Source organism: Rhamphochromis sp. 'chilingali' (assembly GCF_963969265.1).
Source record: "Rhamphochromis sp. 'chilingali' genome assembly, chromosome: 3".
Classification (NCBI taxonomy): Eukaryota; Metazoa; Chordata; class Actinopteri; order Cichliformes; family Cichlidae; genus Rhamphochromis; species Rhamphochromis sp. 'chilingali'.
The window spans coordinates 41859011-41877570 of record NC_137931.1 but is presented as its reverse complement, the minus strand read 5'-3'; the positions used below and the strand labels follow the sequence as shown (position 1 = coordinate 41877570).

At 44.1% G+C, this 18560-nt stretch overlaps 1 protein-coding gene across 1 annotated transcript in view; it reads left to right on the top strand.

Annotated features, from left to right (window-relative positions):
• midn (midnolin) overlaps window positions 1-17465 on the top strand; it is a 28589-nt gene extending 11124 nt beyond the window's left edge. Inside the window, exons 5-8 of the mRNA XM_080876895.1 lie at window positions 4258-4800; window positions 6026-6149; window positions 6429-6743; window positions 13664-17465. Coding sequence (XP_080733021.1) covers window positions 4258-4800; window positions 6026-6149; window positions 6429-6743; window positions 13664-13926 — 1245 coding nt within the window. The 3' untranslated portion in view covers window positions 13927-17465. The remainder of the gene's footprint in view (window positions 1-4257; window positions 4801-6025; window positions 6150-6428; window positions 6744-13663) is intronic.
• The last annotated feature ends 1095 nt before the right edge of the window (window positions 17466-18560 follow it).

Here is an 18560-nt window from a genome sequence, read left to right as displayed (position 1 = left end):
AGGAAGAACGACTGCAAATGAGTTCCTTGAACCACAGGGACCCCAATAAATAAAACTGTCAGCCAGAGATGTCGAAAGGGAAAAAAAAAAAAAAAAAAAAAAAAAAAAAGAAGGAAGGAGCCAGAGGCGCACTCTCACTGAATATTTCATCACCCACCACCACCACCACTACTACTCTGACACCTTACCCTCATTGCCAGCATCCCCATCCCCCCTTACCATCCTTGTTCCCTCCTTTTTTCATGCCATCCCCCCCTTCTCCTTCTCCTCCATCTTGTCTCCACCCCTCCTCGCCCAGCTGCCCCTTATCATATTCTCTCCCATTACTGCATAGCAACCAAAGTATCATACAAACCCCACCTCCTGGACACCCAACAACTAAAACAAAATGGCTGAGAGCACTGTTTCTGGGGTCACTTGTTAGAGAGGTGGGTCTGACGGCTACTAGATGGAAGAGCCATTTTTCAGTACCTGTATATTGCTAAATAAGCTTATCCGTGCAGTTTTTGGTGAGTATAATCAACTATGTTTGCGGTCAGGAAATGCACACCTTATTTGTTAGGCATGAACTCCTCATACTGCTCCTTCAATATAATGAAAACACTGGAGTGCTGGTTTCTTTCTGTCTGCCTTGACAAAACCCGGGGTCTCCATTCTCCTTGTCCTATGACTCTCCTTCATAAGTTGCTGTCATAAAGGACTGGAATTTGTACAGCGTCCTTCAAAGACCAAGGTGGAAATAGAATTGGAGGTCTGTTGCAGACTTAAAGACAAGCTATGAAGCGCTTTTTTGTTTTCCTGTGATGTTCCACAAAGCGCTATCTGGTGTTTGTACTGACGTCAATGGTAGCCAGCCACGTTGGCTGTCTTGACTGTGCTCCTGAGAGCAGACAGGCATGTTTGGACTGGAGCTGAGCTTCTAGCCGAGACCTCTGGGATTGATTTGCTAGCCAGCTTTCTAGCAAATCAGTGCCCCTTTTCCTCTCCACCCCCCCATCACACACACACACACACACACATATATATATATATATATATATATATATATATATATATATATATATATATATGCACTCTCTAACGCTCTCCCCTTGTTTCTCTCATAGTCTCTGTCCGTCTGGAAAAGGCTTGTTGTTACATGATCACTCTCGCCAATCTAGCCTCTGGCAGGCAGGGCGCACTGTATCATCCTCCGCCTCCTCCCTTCCCTTAGGAAACGGGCCCTATTTCAGGTGTTCCACTCCACAGCTCCCGGCTCCCAGCTACACAAGCTGTTCGCCCTCCTTTTCGGGAATTGTCAGGGAGACGGCGTGTCAGATGAAAGTGATGTAGCTGTTTGGTTTGGACGAGTGGAATTCCACACCTGAACGTTTAATTTGGGTCTTTCTCAAAGCTAACCGCAAATATATGAGAGTGTCCAATGGAATTATAGTAGTTGAGATGTCCCCTGTCATTTTCCCTGCAAATGAGATGTCTGTGTTTGTGTGGGTTTGTGGCCTTTTAATTTCTTGCCTAAAAGAAGAGGTTCTGGTGGGTGGTGTATGCATGGAGACCCCATATGAGTCACATGGTCACACACATTTTTAGCTCTCATATACATGTGAAGGTTTGTGTGAGCAACTTCTAAATTGACTTTATGAGTCAACGACTGAGACTCTGAGACCTGGAGTGACAAAAATCAACTGGAGGCGGGAAAGAAGGAAAAAAGGTGTGAGGAAGCGAGCTTGCTTCTTTCGCAGGCTAATTTAAAACCTGCTATGTGGTGTTGGGAAGTAGGAGTACATGAATTCTGTCTTGTGGTTTTGAATAATCCACCCCAGTCATTATAAAGGTAATCAAGCCTCCTCTCTGTTTGTCTTGCTGTCATCACAGTTGGTCTTTTTCTCTCACTTTTTCTTGCATGTGCTTGTATACAAAGAAAAACATTGATAAAGCAAAGATCCTGTTCATACTTGGCTCTTGGCGTCTTGGATGTTCCTTTCTTGGAAAGAAATAGAAGTACAGCTTTGCAGTCTCCTTTGGTTTCATGCAAATTTTGACCCTATGACATTCACTCTGACCAGCTGTGGAGGTACCCAGAAGTCATGGTGGTCGTTCCCTCCCCCTCCATGTCACAGCGTAAATTTGAGCAACATGTATCCGTTTAGCAGCAGTTGCATTTTCTCTGCAGATAAAATCAGATCTGTGCAGGGAGGTAAAAACTGATCTCACATGGTTCCTGGAAACAGGATTCTGACGCAAAGTGTGAAATGTAACCTGTTTGAACTGGACGTCGACTCAGCCCGAATATATTTGGATCTAGGATCAGAGGTCTATAACGGATACCCACAGGGGTGTGTGTGTGTCCCCCCCCCCCCCCCCCCCCCCCCCCCCCACCTTCTAAACATTGGGTTGACGATCTCCCTTGGGGCTTTCGATTTGTATGCATGCCGCTCTGCGTGTTGTGGGTTGACAAACTGTCGACACTTACTCTTGACAGCTGTCAGTCACAGACACAGTCATTGTCTCCTCCCCCTCCTCTGGTCTTTTCTTCATCTCTGTCTCTCCCCCCACCCACCTTTTGGAGCAGGCCTCCCCATTAGGTCTCAAACACATGCACACCTCTTCTCCTGACCTTTTATGTACGGAGTTTCCTAGCGATGTCACATGTAGCCCCCTGCGCTGTTCTCCTCCTCACTTCACACCCCACCTTGCGCCTGCTGAGCGTATCGCCTCACCACGTTGGGGTAATCATGGTGAGTGTGGATTGTCAATAAATCATTAGTGGCTGACTTTACATTCTGAGAAGTTTGAGTTTCTCTTTATCCAGCAGCGTATTTTATTCCGATTTTTGCTCTAGCCATCAGATCATCCCAACCCCTTAGTTCTTTCACCTGCCCCTCCTCTCCCTTCATCCTCTTTTTCCACATCATGTCAATACCAATGTCCAAAGGTCACCCTGGCAACAGAGAGGCAGCGGTCGATAGAGAAATAAATAAGCAGAAGAAAAGAGAGAGATGTGATGGAGGGCAGAGCCTGGTGATTCAGAGGGTTAACTACAGGCGAGCATCTTACAAGGACACTCCAAATATAAGCCCTTTGCTCAGAAATTTTTTTTCTTTTTATATATTATTTTCTGTGCTTTGTTATTTAGATACATCTATCCCTGTGCTCTGTTCTGCTTTTCTGTCCGTCCTCCCTCTCTCTCTGGGGACTAAAATCACACATGCGGTAGTGATTGTTGAAATCTTTTTGGACAGGAGCGCCACTTTGTATTTGCTAGTGCTGGCCATTTCTGCTTGTTTCCTTTTAGGGAGAACCTGAGTCATTATTGCTGAGTCTTCAAGACCCACTGAAGCTTTGTGACTCCTGAATCACACTCACTTGGGGGGGGAAAAAAAGTAAATAAATACATGTCAGACTCTCGTTGCTTGGACTTCAGCAGCAAGTCACAATACACAGCATGAGAGCCACAGGCATACAGGAGGATGACAAGAGAGGTTTTGTTATTTAGCACGAATATTCCAGCCGAGTCGTGACAACTCTGTACTTGTTAGTGTGTGTGTGTGTGTGTGTGTGTGTGTGTGTGTCCATCCAGGCCTTGGGTGGGTCACTGAAGGCCCCCGACACTTGGCTCCAGTTAGCTGTTGCCAGTGCTCCAAACATGGGCATCCTTTCCTGATCTGCTGCAGATTCACAGACAATTGACTATTCTGTGTTTGAGATGCAGGCGGGGTGGATTTCCTAAACGTGGGACTGATTTTTCAGGCCATGGGCCAAACAGAAGGGTGGCCTTTGTCTTTGAGCTGAATAACCCTGCTGACTAAGAACGGACTGAGTGGCAATGGGAAGCAAGGAATAGTGGGTTCTATTTGTGTGTATGTGTGCGTTTTCCAGTAGGCCTCCCTATCCATTCCCCGCCAACAGAAGTAAATAGATGACTATTACAGACTAGTGTTTGACTGCACGATGAGCTTATGTGGTGTGTCTGTGTCTCTGTGAGAGGGGTAGCTCAAAGAGCTGTTGTGTGCACTGTAACTGGCATCCATGGCCCAGATTGTTCATTTACTAAGAAGGAAGTCTGTATGCATGGGGAGCCTTTCTAGTTCCATAGTTTTTTACAGTGAACAGTTGTAAATGCCAGAGTGTCATTAAATCTGGATATAGAGCATCATATATTAAGTTAGACTTTGTCATCTGGCTAAGCTGTGTTGATACCTTGCATAAAAGCAAAGACATTGAATCACTTAACCCTTTTTCCCCTTTCTTTATCAATAGGTCAGTGACTTCCTGTCTGGTCGCTCTCCCCTCACCTTGGCGCTGCGTGTAGGTGATCACATGATGTTTGTCCAGCTCCAGCTGGCAGCGCAGCAGTCCGGTGGTCCCCAACTCCAGCACAGGCACCTCATCACCCGGGGAAATTCGGAGGGACAGCCCCGGGTTCCCCACACTCACCCGCACTCTCATCAACACCCCCAGCATCCACATAATCACCCCAGCCCCCACTTGTCCCATCCTCACCCTATCCCCTCCTCCCCTTCTTCCCCAGGATCCCCTTCTTTTCCCCTGCCCTCCACACACCTCCAGTCCCTTCCTCCCATGTACCACCAGTCACCCTCCTCTGCTCACTGTAGCCCCCCTACTCCTCCACCACACTCCCCTCGCCCATCCCATGTCCCTGGGGGTCTTTTCCGCTCGCCCGCTCATCATCACCACCACCCCCACCACCACCATCATCACCACTACCACCAGCCTTCCTCAGGCCAACCCAGCCACGAGATCGGCCAGGTCAGCCCTGTAGCCCCAGTCCTCTGCCCTGAGGTAAGCCTCAAGAAAATATTCTTATAATTCTTCCAAGTAGTGTTTTGTTTTTTTTTTCTTTAATAATAGCCAATCACAGCATAGGATTGGTAAGATATTGTCTTATATTATTTTCTCAAATAAAAGGGTTCAGTGGTAAAAGTAGGTACATCTTTACAATACATAAGAAAGACACAGGCACTTGGGCTGCCATGAGAACGATAGAGTGGATGGGTTATGACCATTTGACCCAAGTGCCATCCTCACAACTAAATCATTCTCCATTAAATCAATTAGATTAATGGGACATCCTTGTAGCACGAGGGTGAACCCGTGGTTTAGTCAGCTCTGGAGAAGCGTTACACGTGATTTTGCGTGTGTGTGTGTGTCCAAACCACAGTACATTTGTTCATCACTGGAGTACACTGTGCTCCCCAAATGCATGCAAACAAGCCAGCACATGCGTACACCATGAGAACACAGCATTCATATGACCTCAGTCTTCCCAGGGTAAAGAGCAGTGGGCTAAAATTATAGGAGCAAAAGTGTGCAGGTGTTGTCATTTAACTTTCAGCGTTATGCTCATTTGTTTACCTTAGGATAACTTCATGAACAGCTGCACACACATGCAGAAACACACTTACTTCTGTTCTTCAACCCAATGTGCTGTTTATATTTTCTGTACCTCCTTGAATAGTGAATGGTAACCAAATATCAGCGAACTGTGTGGGAGAGATGGTTCACTACAGGAAAAACAAGGAGACAGGCCAGTTTAGTAGTGAGAAAACGGATATGGCTATTCCTCATCAGGCTTTCACATGCATGACAAAAAGACATGCATACGCACACAACGCGCTTTCTTGGGGTTTCAGTTTCGCTTTCAGATGTCAGTTGAGCAATCCATGTTAAGCCAAAGTGAAGTTGTGAGGTGACCATCTTTAGTTTGATCACAGTAAAGTAACCAAATACCTTAAGTCTTAAGCTATATGGCATGGCAGCAAGCTTAAATTTCATGTTGTCTGAGGTTTCTTATAACCATCAGCCTTAACTGCAGAGGTTAATTACACTGTGCAAATGGTAGTTACACCCAGAGGTAAAGGGTAAAGGTCACTGAGGGAGCTCCTGAAACAGTGATTTTGAGTTTTCACAGCTTTTACTGTAATAGATCATATGCCCTTGTATCCTCAAACATGCTTTGGTCTCACTTTATGCTCTTTTAATAACACTTTTCTTTTCCCCCCTTCAGGCTAACTGCAGTACCAACACCTCCAACAGTGGCACCAGTTCCTCACCACGCTCCCGTAAACCCGGCGCCATCATTGAAAGCTTTGTCAACCATGCTCCCGGAGTCTTCTCAGGGACTTTTTCAGGTAAGAAAACAGAGCTGCCATTACTGACTTATGACTTATTGCTACTTTAAGCATCAACTGTGCACATAGTGAGATCCAGTTCTAAGATGCCTCTAAGTAGAACTTGACAAAATTTAACATTTTCTTCTCTGTTGGGCCTTTGTTTTAGACTTGTACGCATGCCAGTTTTAAATGTTTTAATTTTTTTTAAAAAATCAAATGATATACAAACATTATACAAAGAAATATAACACGCAAAAATTATAATATTATTTTGGTCTGTTTTGCTTCCTCTCACAGGCACTTTGCACCCAAACTGCCAGGACAGCAATGGGCGTCCCAGACGGGATATTGGGACCATCTTGCAAATCCTCAATGACCTCCTGAGCGCCACACGCCACTACCAGGGCATGCCCCCCTCCCTCACCCAGCTCCGCTACCAGACGCAGTGTGGTTCGCCCACTTCCCCATCCCCCTCGCCGCCTCCTTCCCCTCCAGTTGCTGGCATGACGGGCCTCTCTGCCAAAGCTACCTCTGTGCCCGCCAGCAGCCCTCCTCCAGCTCTGCATCCACTTGTGCAGTGCGAGAGCCAGATTCGCATGTGCAAACCCCCTGGTGAGTGACTCCACTCCACTCCCCTTCTGCACATGCAAACATGTCATGAGCACAAACAAAAACACCCCCTCACACATTAAGTCATTGTGCATCCCTTGAAGCCCTTATGAAGCAGATGTTCCTGCAGTTGCCACAGCTTTGGAGGAATGTGTGTGTGTGCATATGTGTGTAAAATTGCATGCAATTTAGAACCCTGTCAGTGAGTTCTGCATTTGCCTTGCAACCTACTGAAGAGTTCATTGTTATCTTTGTCTCTGTTTCTGTTCTCATATCACATCATGTTTAGCTCAGTTCTGTTGGGATGCTTTTACATCATTGTTTTCAAGTGCTTATTTTCATCTCTAAAATACTGACAAAGCGAGAACAGAAAAGTCAGATTAAAGAACAAAAACAGTCATGCATATGTGTCTCTGGAGGTTTTGAAGCAGATGAGAGAAGAGGAAGAAAGCGGAGGGGGAGGGGGGTCTTCTTAGTAATGCAATACTAGCTTCTCCAGACCTGTTCAGTCAGGCTTCACTTGTCAGGCAATGCAGTTGCCTTTTTGTCTTTGTGAGCTGAGGGGATAGGTTTTACCCCTTCAAGCCTGGGCTGGGCTGTGTTTATATTAGAACAGGTTTGGGGTGATGTAGCCTACCTCCTAAATACGGGCTGCAGCTTGGGCATGTATAGACCTCAACATACCCACGAGAGTTTGGTCGAGGCAGGTGTAGAGTTCAGATGATGCCATTTAAGGACTGGGCTGGGATGTTTTAAAACCTCCTTTCCTTACAGCGACACAGGATGTTGTGTGTCAAACAGATGTCCAGCGCTGATAACATCCAGTCAGCATTGTAAGCTTGGCGTGAGTGCACTGAGGAAAACATCATTGTCCTCTGCCTCCTTATCTCAAGCTAGTCTTCAATGAGCTGCTAAATTTGCACAAAATTTACCAGCGTAAGTAGAATTGTCTTGTGGGAAGGATTGTAGAAATTATTAATTAATGTTTAATGTTTTCTTCTGTTTGGAAAAAGCAAGAGCATACATACCTATTGTTGTAGGCTGGCTTTGTTCCTTGTTTTCTGACCTTTAGTTGTGAGCAGAATGAAGGATTTCAGTTGTCGCTTCTAAACACTGACTCGCTGGGAATGTCCAGTATTTCACTGCATCACCCTTAGTGCATTTACAAGTGTTCAGTGAACAGTTGGAATAACACAAGCTTATTTTCCTAACTCAGGAAAGACCATTCCTTTACTGCCCCCACCTATTGACTCACCCCCATCCTACCCCTCTTCTCCCTCTTCAGTCTTGTCATTTCTCGTCATCTCCGCTCAGCCCAATGCCACTGCCCCCACCCCGATTTGCTATCCAAAAACAGTCTGTAAAATCCATCTCTCTGTGTTCCTCCTAATCACCCCCTTCTTTTTCCATGTCTGTGTTGTGCATCAATACATTGTCTGTGTTCATTTGGCCTTTAAATAGATTTATTCCAAAATGCAGCTCTGAAAAGAATTTGCTTTGTGAACTTGAGGCCAGAGAGAGGAGGAGGGGGACAACACGGAAGATGGGGGTTGTTAAAACCACAACACTAAGCCTCCATTCATTCATCATATGGGTGTTTATATCCTGTCCGTCAGTCCACCAACTGTCCACTCATTAACCAAAGGCAAAGAGTGAAAGAATAGCCTGTCTACTGCCATTTTCCAATTTAACTGGCCTGAACCAACTTCCTGCTCACAATATGCACTTCCAGAAAGCCTTGAATGGTGACCTGTCCAACTAAGCCTGGTTAAGACAATGATTGTCCTGGTGTGTTGTGTGAACAGGGGCTATGTGCCTGTTTGTATCCTGCTCTAGTTGGTGTTCTAAATATGCCGATGACTAAGCGGTCTCAGTCGGTCTTATCAGCCGACACCTGATGCAAGACTTACTGGACTTAACACCACAGCTTAACTCTGCTTCACAGAAACCTGCCTTCATTCAGCTACAGGAAAAAAGCCTGCGCTTCCCAGCTGCCTGAATATGTGTGCGCAATCAAACTTGGGTTGAGAGAGCCTCTTGAAAATGTCACAAAGCTTTTCTGTCTCCTGAGAGCCTTTACCTTTTGGTGAAGAAGAGGAACGTAAATAAAAAAAAAAAAAAAATGCACACACACTCCATCACAAATTTCCTGGTTAAAGGCTGTGACGACTAGCTTGGTTTCATGGTTTTGCTATATAGTATTGCTGAGTTCTAGGGCTTTTTTTAGACCAGGACTTGTGTTGAATTTGAACAGGAGGGTTTTAGAATGGCCTGACAGGTTGATTGTTAGCTAAATTCCTTTGCTGAGTAGGCTGGACTTCCCCAGCATCCCCCCTACATCCCACTAGCCCCCTGCCCAGTCTAACCCTTTGTGTGGGGGCCAGGGACAGGGGCAGTATAGAGGGCACCAGCCTGAACCATTGTGGGACAAAAGAGGGGAGGGCTATGGGATTATAGGGTTGCCTTTTAGTCTCACTCCCACTGCAGCTGGCTTAGCTCAGGCACACAGAGAGGGGCAAAGCGGGGGCAAAGTTGGCTCTGGAAGCTTCTCCGAACCCCCTTCCTCTCTTGTGTCTCTTCCACATCCCTTCACCACCTCCTAACCCCTTTCGATTTGACATGTCAGGTCATGTTAGCTTTGTGCAGGCTGGGACTGCGCAAGCCAAAGGAAGAGGGAGGGTGGCAGAGAATGAGGGACACGCATAGAAGGAGTCTTTGCCCTTAACCCCACTGCGTCCTGTATTTAAACCCTGACCTGCTTAGCCGAGGCATGGTGCATTATCCACTGGCAGGCTTTAGCTCCTCTCGTCACAAACAGACATTTGCCGGGACACACGTGCACCAGTAACGCAACAAATGCCCCAGCGATGCAGCACAGCACAGAGATACCTAGCAAAGCCAGCCAAGCACATCAGGTGCCCTTTCATTGTCGACAAGGAGAGCAAGAGGGAGAGAGAGAGAATGCAAATGAAGTCTAAAAGTCATTGAAGAGCTTGCGTCCCTGCAGGGCTGTCAGTGCCCTTTCAGCAGCTGTCAAAGTGCTCATATTAGCTCCACTTTGATTGGTTGGTTAAGAATATGTCCGATTTGTTTAATTTTTGCTTTCTAGTAAGTAGAGCTGGGTGGGTTATTTCCAGATGGGTTGGGTTTTACGGCTGAACTTTGCTCTGCAGACTTTGAGCTACTGCTTGACTTTGTTAGGTCAGGGAGATGCGGAGCATTTAATCTGAATACATATGTTAGAAGCACTAATTTATACCCTCTCCAGGTAAAAGAGGAAGAAAAAGTGCAACATTAGTGATGTTCAATAGTGGCAGAGTGGCACTATTCAATAGAATAGAATTCAATCTTCCAGTTGAATTCTATTCTAGTTTATTAATATATTATTTCCACACAATAAAAGGGTTAAGGCAAATTTACTTTCTGATTCAGGATCGTTACAGTATTTTTGCATGTTAAATGTGCCACTATTATTCCCACTTGTAATGAAGACTGGCTTCAAACAAGCACAGAGGGATGCTAAAAGAAACCAAGAGTGATTTTGCTGCAATGTGATTTTCTTTCTCTTTGTCTCCCTCCTCTTTCTTTCTGTGTCCGTCCACCCCTCCTTCTCTACCCTGGTTCCCTGGATGCTGAGCAAACACAATGTTCTCTCTGCAAGATCACAAGACTTATCAAGACAAACAAACAAACAACAGCAATAAGACAACTGCAAATGAAGGCCAATCTTTATACAATCAATAAAAGGAGAAGCTCCTTTAATCTCCCTCTCCGTCCTGCACACTGCAGCCCCTCCTCTCTTTTTCTCTTTCTCCATCCTCTGCCTCTCCTCCTCCACCCACCTACTCCTCCCACCCTCCCTCCTGTTTGCTCCCTATCTCAGTCCTTGCTGTGTTGCTGGGCTGGGCTCAAAGGCAAGGAAAACTGACGCATCGATTATTCATAGATCACCCCTTCTTTCTCTATCTCTCTGTCTTTTTTTCTGCCTTTCTCTGCAGTGCCCACTCTATTTACTACAAGGCTTATGTCAAAGTCTTTGGAGATGAGTTTGGGGAGGGCGAAATGTGCTGCTTCAGGTTGAGTTTTAGTGTGAAAGGCAGGCAGGGGAGTGGTTAAAAACAGAGAGGAGGGGGGAAAAAAAAGAGCCTGGTGTTTCCTTCCTCTGGGTGCCCTTGACCCATCTTCTGTTTGAAATCTTCCACTGTGTCTAAGAAAAGATCTGTAGTTGCTTCCTCATCCGTCTTTTCTGTGCCACGGTGGGTTGTGTACGAGAGTGGATTCTCTCTCTTGCTCTACAATTCATTCCCTATGTCTTTTAGTCACCTCTTTGGGTTCTCCAAGGTTATTGTGCTCACGTCAAGCTCTAGTCTTTGCAGTGAGGCTCCAGGCCAGCCTTTGTGTGTGTGTGTGTGTGTGTGTGTGTGTGTATAGTCTGTCCTTCTTAGCCAGCCCTAATAATAGCCCTAGTGTCATAAACATAGTCTGGAGATCCCTGCGGCCAGCTGTGTCCGGCCTAGCCGCCCAGGGCTCCGGTAGTGACGCTGATGAATGGCTACACACACACACTTAGTGTAGCTCCAAGCACATTCCCAGAGCTCTTGCCAAGCCAAAGGCCAAGACCTCCTGCCTCACCACCAAACTGCCCTTTATTCTCTGTGTGTGAGTGTGTGCGTGCACGCACGTGTTTTTGTTTTTTTTGTTTTTTCTTTCATATTGTTGAGCCGTTTTGGTAAATTACCCCTTTTAGAAAAAACAAAATCATGACTGAGGAACTACCTTGGTGAAATACAGGCAGGATTTAAACAGAGACACTCCAGACAAACAGATTTTCTATGTGGGCATGTGTTGGCTTTCTGCCATTTCATTGTTTAAGGCCATATTTTGACAAAGCTGAAGGGCGGTTTCACTTTTGACTAGTCAGAGCAGGGGAAGAAGGTGTAGAAGGGGGACCAGAAAGGTAACAAAGCCTTGTGGCAGAATATATGGATGTCACATGGAGCTGAGGCAGCAGAACAATGGCTTTAATGTAGAAGACCACCCCCCATATCCCCCACCCACCCTGTGGTGTACCCCCCCCCCCGTTCTCTGCTGATGACACATTGCCCTCACGCACAGCATACAGAGCATCTGGATGCACACATACATTTATATCAGGACAGAACATATTGACAGGAAGTGGAAAAACCAAGTCTGCCTGTGTGGCTGTGTGAAGACGTTCATGTTTCTGTTAACTCTGAGCCGCTATTCACATCCTTTGTTTTCAAAAAGCACCATTGAGGCTGCTTAGTGGCAGTTTACTTTAGTATGCACTGGTAGACAGTGGTGAATATTTATTGCTGGAGAAAAGGCTCTGGGCTGCTCGATCCGATAAGCAAATGAGAGAAAGAGGTAAATTAAGCCCACACAGAGTCCGGAATTCATTCCGATGAAGGGGGTGGGGGGGGAAGCAGAGGAGGGCACAATCGATTTGGAAAACTGACACCTACGGCTGATCCTTTACCCTCCACCCTCTTCCTCTGCCCTTTTCTCTATCCCCCTTGCCCCTGGGGTAGGAATTCCTTAACCCACACCACCAACCCCCACCTCCACCGCCAGTCCCCTGCCTGTCCCCTCCTCCTTTTTCTTCTTCACACTGCCCCACCTAGCTGTCTCTAGGGAGATATGGGGCAAGAACTGGAAGAGGGAGGGGCAGAAAAGGGGCTTTCTGTGTGCTTGTGTGTAAAGGGTGAAGGGGTAGAATAGATGGAGTGGGGGGGTAAGGTCAATGAGTGGAGAGTAGGAAGCTAAAGCCATAATAAAGAAAAAATGGAAGGGGGGGGGGGGAGAAAAAAAAACAATCTTTGCTTTCCTCTCGTCTCTCTCCCTGCTTACAATTTCCATTCGCTTGCATTTTCTATTGAAAGCCAATAGCGTTGTCCTGGACCCGAGATGGATGGCTGCACTAGAGCTAAGGTTTAATCAATAGGTCTTTTTAATTTGCCATCGATCCACGTTAAAAGCTACTGCGGCTGTTGGGGTGTGTGTGTGTGTGTGTGTGTGTGTGTGTGTGTGTGTGTGTGTGTGTGTGTGTGTCTGTCTGTGCACCTGTGACTGTGTGTAGTTCAGTGCACGGGTGTGCACATTGTGTATGTATTTTTGTGTGAATACATGATGTACCCAAATACGGATGTGAACGTGTGTGTGTGTGTGTTGCGGTGCATGCAGCAGGCGCAGGGATGGCCACTGTGCTTCGGTTTATTGACATTCTAGCCCATTATTTAATTATTTAATTCCCAGACAGATACTAATGGAGCTAGCTAATAGATTGCGGTTGCTTTCCCCTCCTTCTGAGGCCCTGAATATACGTATAAATGGAATTAGACTCGACTTGGCTGGTGTAGGAAAGCATTCACGGTGCAATGCAAGGCCGCTCCCTTGAGACTAGACTCTCCTATAGGCACATCAACAGCTAGAAATGCACTTAGGAGCAAATCCAGTCACTGAAGCATGCCATGGGTAATTACGTTTGTAAATATCATAGGCAGCTATCAGAAAGTATCATGTCTGTCAGGGGTTTGCATCTTTTTTGACCCTAGTAGGTATTTCAGCCTTGAGAAGGTCTCCCCCATTCACTGATAAGGGGATGAAATAGCACTGTGGAGGCTAATTATACTCTGTGGGGGAGGTTAACCACCAGATTCCAATGTTACATTGTGTGAATGGTGGATGTGTGTTTGTGTGCATTTGTGAGCCAAGGTTAAGAGCCTAGCATGTTTTAGCATTATCATCAGCTACACAGGCACACATATTAACACCCCCCCCCCCCCCCCCCCCCATTCCTCCAGAGCTGTTAAGAGAGAAGACAATTAAAAAAAAACAAAAAAACATTTGCTATGTAAAGAAAAATACCTGACTGTCTTTCTACTCTTCTCTCCTGTGTCCAGGTGATCGTATACGTCAGACAGAGAACCGCGCAACCAGGTGTAAGGTGGAACGTCTGCAGCTCTTGATGCAGCAGAAGCGTCTGCGCAGGAAGGCCAGGCGGGACCAACGGGCTCCTTATCAGTGGCTGCCCAACCGCAAGGCGGGACGCAGCAATAGCAACAGCAGCATGTCCAGCGAGGGCTCCCTGGACCTGGACTTTGACGATTCAGTGTGGAAGCCCGATGTAAAGGCTGACTTGAAGTCCGAGTTCGTCATGGCCTGAACCATCTGCTCCCACATACGCATTCAAAGATGTGCAAAGCATTGCTTGGGATTTCCTTAGAGATAATTTTGAGGGAGCGGATTTGCAGGAGATGACATGTAACTTCAGAGAGGAAATCACAGTTGTCCTTGCGACAGTCATCTGTCACATGAAAACAGGCTCCCTGCAGACTCTAATCTCATTCTGCCCTTTGTGGGTGACCTTGTGAAAAAAATAATAATACAGCAACATTAGCAAAAGAACTTTCTTGTGATGCTTGGATTTGGACAGGCAACTACTGGACTTAACAGTGTGCAAGACCTTTTTTGGGGGGTTTGATTACAGAGACCATACCTGTACTTGAGTATAGCAGAATTCAGTGGGTGGTGGTGGTGGTGGTATTTTCAGAATTTTTGTTTTTGTTTTTTTCTTTTTAAATGCACTCTGGGGAGAAATGAAGAGATCCACACTGGACATAACAGGACAGGAGCACCAGAGGCTTCAGTGTTTCCTAATCAGAAGAAGGGCAGAACTGCCGGACTATGGATTATTTCAGTGGGCATTCTAATTGATCTCAAAACTCATAAACAAGAGTCCAGTTTTTACCTGTTACGGGGTGGTTAAACCTTTTCTTTTTCCACTTTTAAGCATATTATTATATTTTATAAACAAAAAAAATATGTAGCATTGTTCACAAAGCATTCAGGTTTTCATATAACAGTTCAAAGTAGTTTGCACATATTCTTGATTTATAACAGCTGGTCAAAATGTGCGAGGAGGAGGTGGGGCCTGAAATAGAATAAATAATAAATATGGAAGTATTGATATCAACCTCAGTGACATAGGGTATTGATAGGAATGATTAATGAATACACAAAATAAATGAATATTAACAGAAAGTGCTTTAGAGGATTTTAAAATCTTTAAAATGTATATGAAAAAAAATCTATTTTTATTTCTCTTCCTATCTGCTGTTTTCAAAAAACAGCAGCCCTTTGTGGCTTTAGTCAGATCGTTGACTACCAACAAATATGTGCATCCATTCAATCATTCATTAGCTCATTCATGCCTTTTTTTTGTCTGGCCACAACAAAAGTTACAGAAAGATCATTTTTCATGCAGCCAACCTCATGTGTTACAAACCTGAAGAGACTGAGGGATTTCGAGTTTGTGTACATAAATGTGACAATTGGCAAATGCTTGTTAGGGCGTGTGTGTGTGTAAGTTTGTTGTAAATTGATTTTTAGAATATCCTATGTTTTTGTCCAGTTGTCTTCTCTCAAACGACCCCATACGTTCTCAAATTTGTGAAGTTCAGCTGCCGTGAGCACATGGCCCACTACTTTGCAACATGACTGTATGAAAAAGCAAATTGGCTCCCAGTTTGATGCCCAATTGATGTGTACCTGTTATCACAAGTTCTCATAATGATGCCTCCATTTTTTTATTTTTTTTATTTTATTTTTTTTATTACTGGCCAAGAGGGAGGCGAAATGGGATCTTTATCCGGCATCATTATCTAGTGCCTCCACCAGTACATTCATTGACATATCAGGTTAGGCCTTTCACAGTTTTGCTGCTACACATGGGGACTTAAAATGTGGGGGGAAAAAAACAAACACGGGAGGGAAAAGTGACTTTCCTTTGCATGCAGAAGTGTGTAATTATGCTGATCTTTTTTCTATTGATGGAAGAAAAAAACGAAACTGGTGCTGTGGAAATGAAGGTTAACAACATGCATGAATTTGTGAAGAAAATAAACAATGCTGCTTTTGTTGGCAAGGTTCTTTTGTAACGTTTAATTTGTTTCAATGTTAGAACAACCGTGTCCTGCTTAAGTATTACGACGCAAAACCAAAACGGATGAAGTTAAGTGTGGGCTAAGCTTTGTTGCTCGGCACTGAATATTTCAGTGAAGATGAGGATGTGATGATGAGCAAAGAGCAACTGACTCTCTCTCTCAACTCCTTAAAAGCTGGTTCTTATCCCCAATGACTTTCAAGGACCCAAACAGCCTGCAAACTGTTAAACCGCCTCCCCTCCTCCCAGCCTGAATGCCAACAGAGGCTCATGTGGATGCATTCTCACAGGGAACCAACAGACCTGAGGATTTGCAGTACTGTCTATCAAACCTACTCAAGAGAAGCGTCTGGTCTGTCTGTCTGATTGACCACCCAACCACGATTGCACTCCCAGAGATTGCAGTGAGAGATTACCTTTTTGGTGAACCTCATCTATATTTTTTTTTTTTTTTTTTTTTTTTTTTTTTTTTAAGTGGCCTTACCTTTCACTAAAAAAATGAGACACTTGGGGACAAATGGGGGTGGGAATGTTTCCTGTTTGTTTTTTAAACTTTCTGTGCATATCGATGTTGGACACCGTTTTTGTCACAGAGGACACTGGGCATCTGTCGTTTAGTGCTTTTAGCTGGTGGAGTCTCTATTATGTCAAGGCTTCTGTGCCTTAAAATGTTGCCCTTGCAGTGTCAGTGTCAGATTTGAGCTTGTTATTCATTTTTTTCCCCACTTTGTTGGTTGATACACATGACTGCAGTATTTTGCAGCAATGAGAGTCGTAGATTTTCTGGGTTAAAGCTTGTTTGAGTGAATCAAATACTTTTCAAAAGTAGGTTTTGTTCCTCAGATATGGTCTTTGTCCCATTTCATTGTGTTGCCATGCTTGTTGGTCTCTGTTATTCAAACCACACATCCCTCTTAACCCAGTCCCCAGCTGCCAACAAGCTGCAAAAAAGCTATAAATCTGTGTAACTTTTATCTGAGGAAGTTTACAGCACAGAACGTAGATGACAAGAAACAGCCCAGATTCAAAATAAAAGGTCCTATAAGGACTTCCAAGACTACATGCACTTCCTGTTTCCTTGGATCCATCATTTTTAAAGGACAATTAAACCCCTGCCCCTCCCAAATGTTCATTTTGGGTTGTTTTTATTTTTATTTTTATTTTGGTTTTTTTGTACATGTATGAACTATACTCTGTGTGTGCCTCACTTCTGTGTAAAACTCAAAGATGAAACAAAACAAAAAAGATGACAAAAGCATTACAGAGAGGATTAAAAACAGTATGTTGGTGGAATTCTGATCACGTCATTTAAGTTGCCTGTTCTTTCTTGTAGCCAACTATTGAAAATAACAGGATTCAAGAATACAATTTACAATGTTCTAGCTCTAGACCGGTGTAGCACATGTGTGACTGTATTAATTTATAAAACCAAAATGGTAACTGTGAATTATGTATTTCTTTGTGCATTTTTAAAAACAAACAAACAAAAAAACGACAAAAAAACGACAAAAAAAAAATCAGTGGAAAAGGTTGTTGGGACGTGGAAGCAGCTGATGTTCATGTCCGAGAAAGGGAAACTTTTTTTTTTTCTGGTGGAGTATAATGGAAACAGAATGTGTTTCTGAAAAAGAAAAAAAATGGAAAAAGCAAAAAAAATATATGAATATATTTTTTTTTCTTAAGCAATACATTTCAGTGTGACTTGTGATAGAACATTTTCTTTTTTTAGGTAATAAATAAATAACAAAATGAGTACATCACATTGTCTCCATGAGTATTCATTACTTACTCTTTTAATATGACTCAGTGATTTTCATCTGAGATCTGTTTCATGATGTATTTTGATAATAATAATAATAATAATAATAATACTTTCAAAACACTCAAGGACACTGTACACAGCAGAATAATAAAAGCAACATTAAAGCAAGCAGTTTACACAATCGTAAAAGCACAAGACATAAAACAAATGTAAAATAGCAGAGTGGAGAGGTTATGTGGGATAAGCTATTTCGAGCAAGTGAGTTTTGAGTTGGGACTTAAAGAGAGAGAAGGGAGTGATATTTCTTAAATCAGGAGGGTGGGAATTCCAGAGTCGAGGAGCAGAGCAGCTGAATGCCCTGCTCCCCATGGTGGCAAGACGGGGAGAGAGAGAGAAGATCTGAGACACCGAGATGGGATGGTGATCTGAACCCGATCAGAGAGATATGGAGGGGAGAGATGATGAATAGCCTTAAATGTATACAGGAGTATTTTGATGTGAGTGAAATATGAAAAACTTGAAATTTCATTGGTAAAATATTGCTACCGGTGTATCCAAATGCATTTCTACGTGTTTATCTGAGTTTTTAGTGGGGGAATTCCCCTTATAGTCTTAAACCACCTTGAGTGTGTAAGTAAAAGTAGAAAACCCTTATATAAATACTAGTCTATTTATTGTGTTGTATACATAACAAGCTGACTGGCTATGAAGTGGTAATACTGGAACTACTAGCTTCTATGTTCTAGGCTGCACTGCTTAATGCTATCATCAAAGTAAACAAAAGAAATCATGTGATGCTAGTGGAAGTTGTGTTATTCAAGCATCTCTTCCCCTTACAGCTCAAATTGATTTAGATATTTATATTTGATTTTTATTACCTGCTTCAATCGTCATGACCTTACTTTTTCCTCCTCTTTCTCTTGTTTCTTAGTTCTTTGTTAACTCCCAGAAGCAAGTTAACTTTCCATAGCAAGTTCAGCTCTCGATTGCTGCCTATACTACAAACTTTGCATATTGCCACTGCTGTAGTATAAAGTTTGTCAGTCCTCAGGGGCTCCCCACTGACCTGAGAGCTGACCATATGTAGATGAGA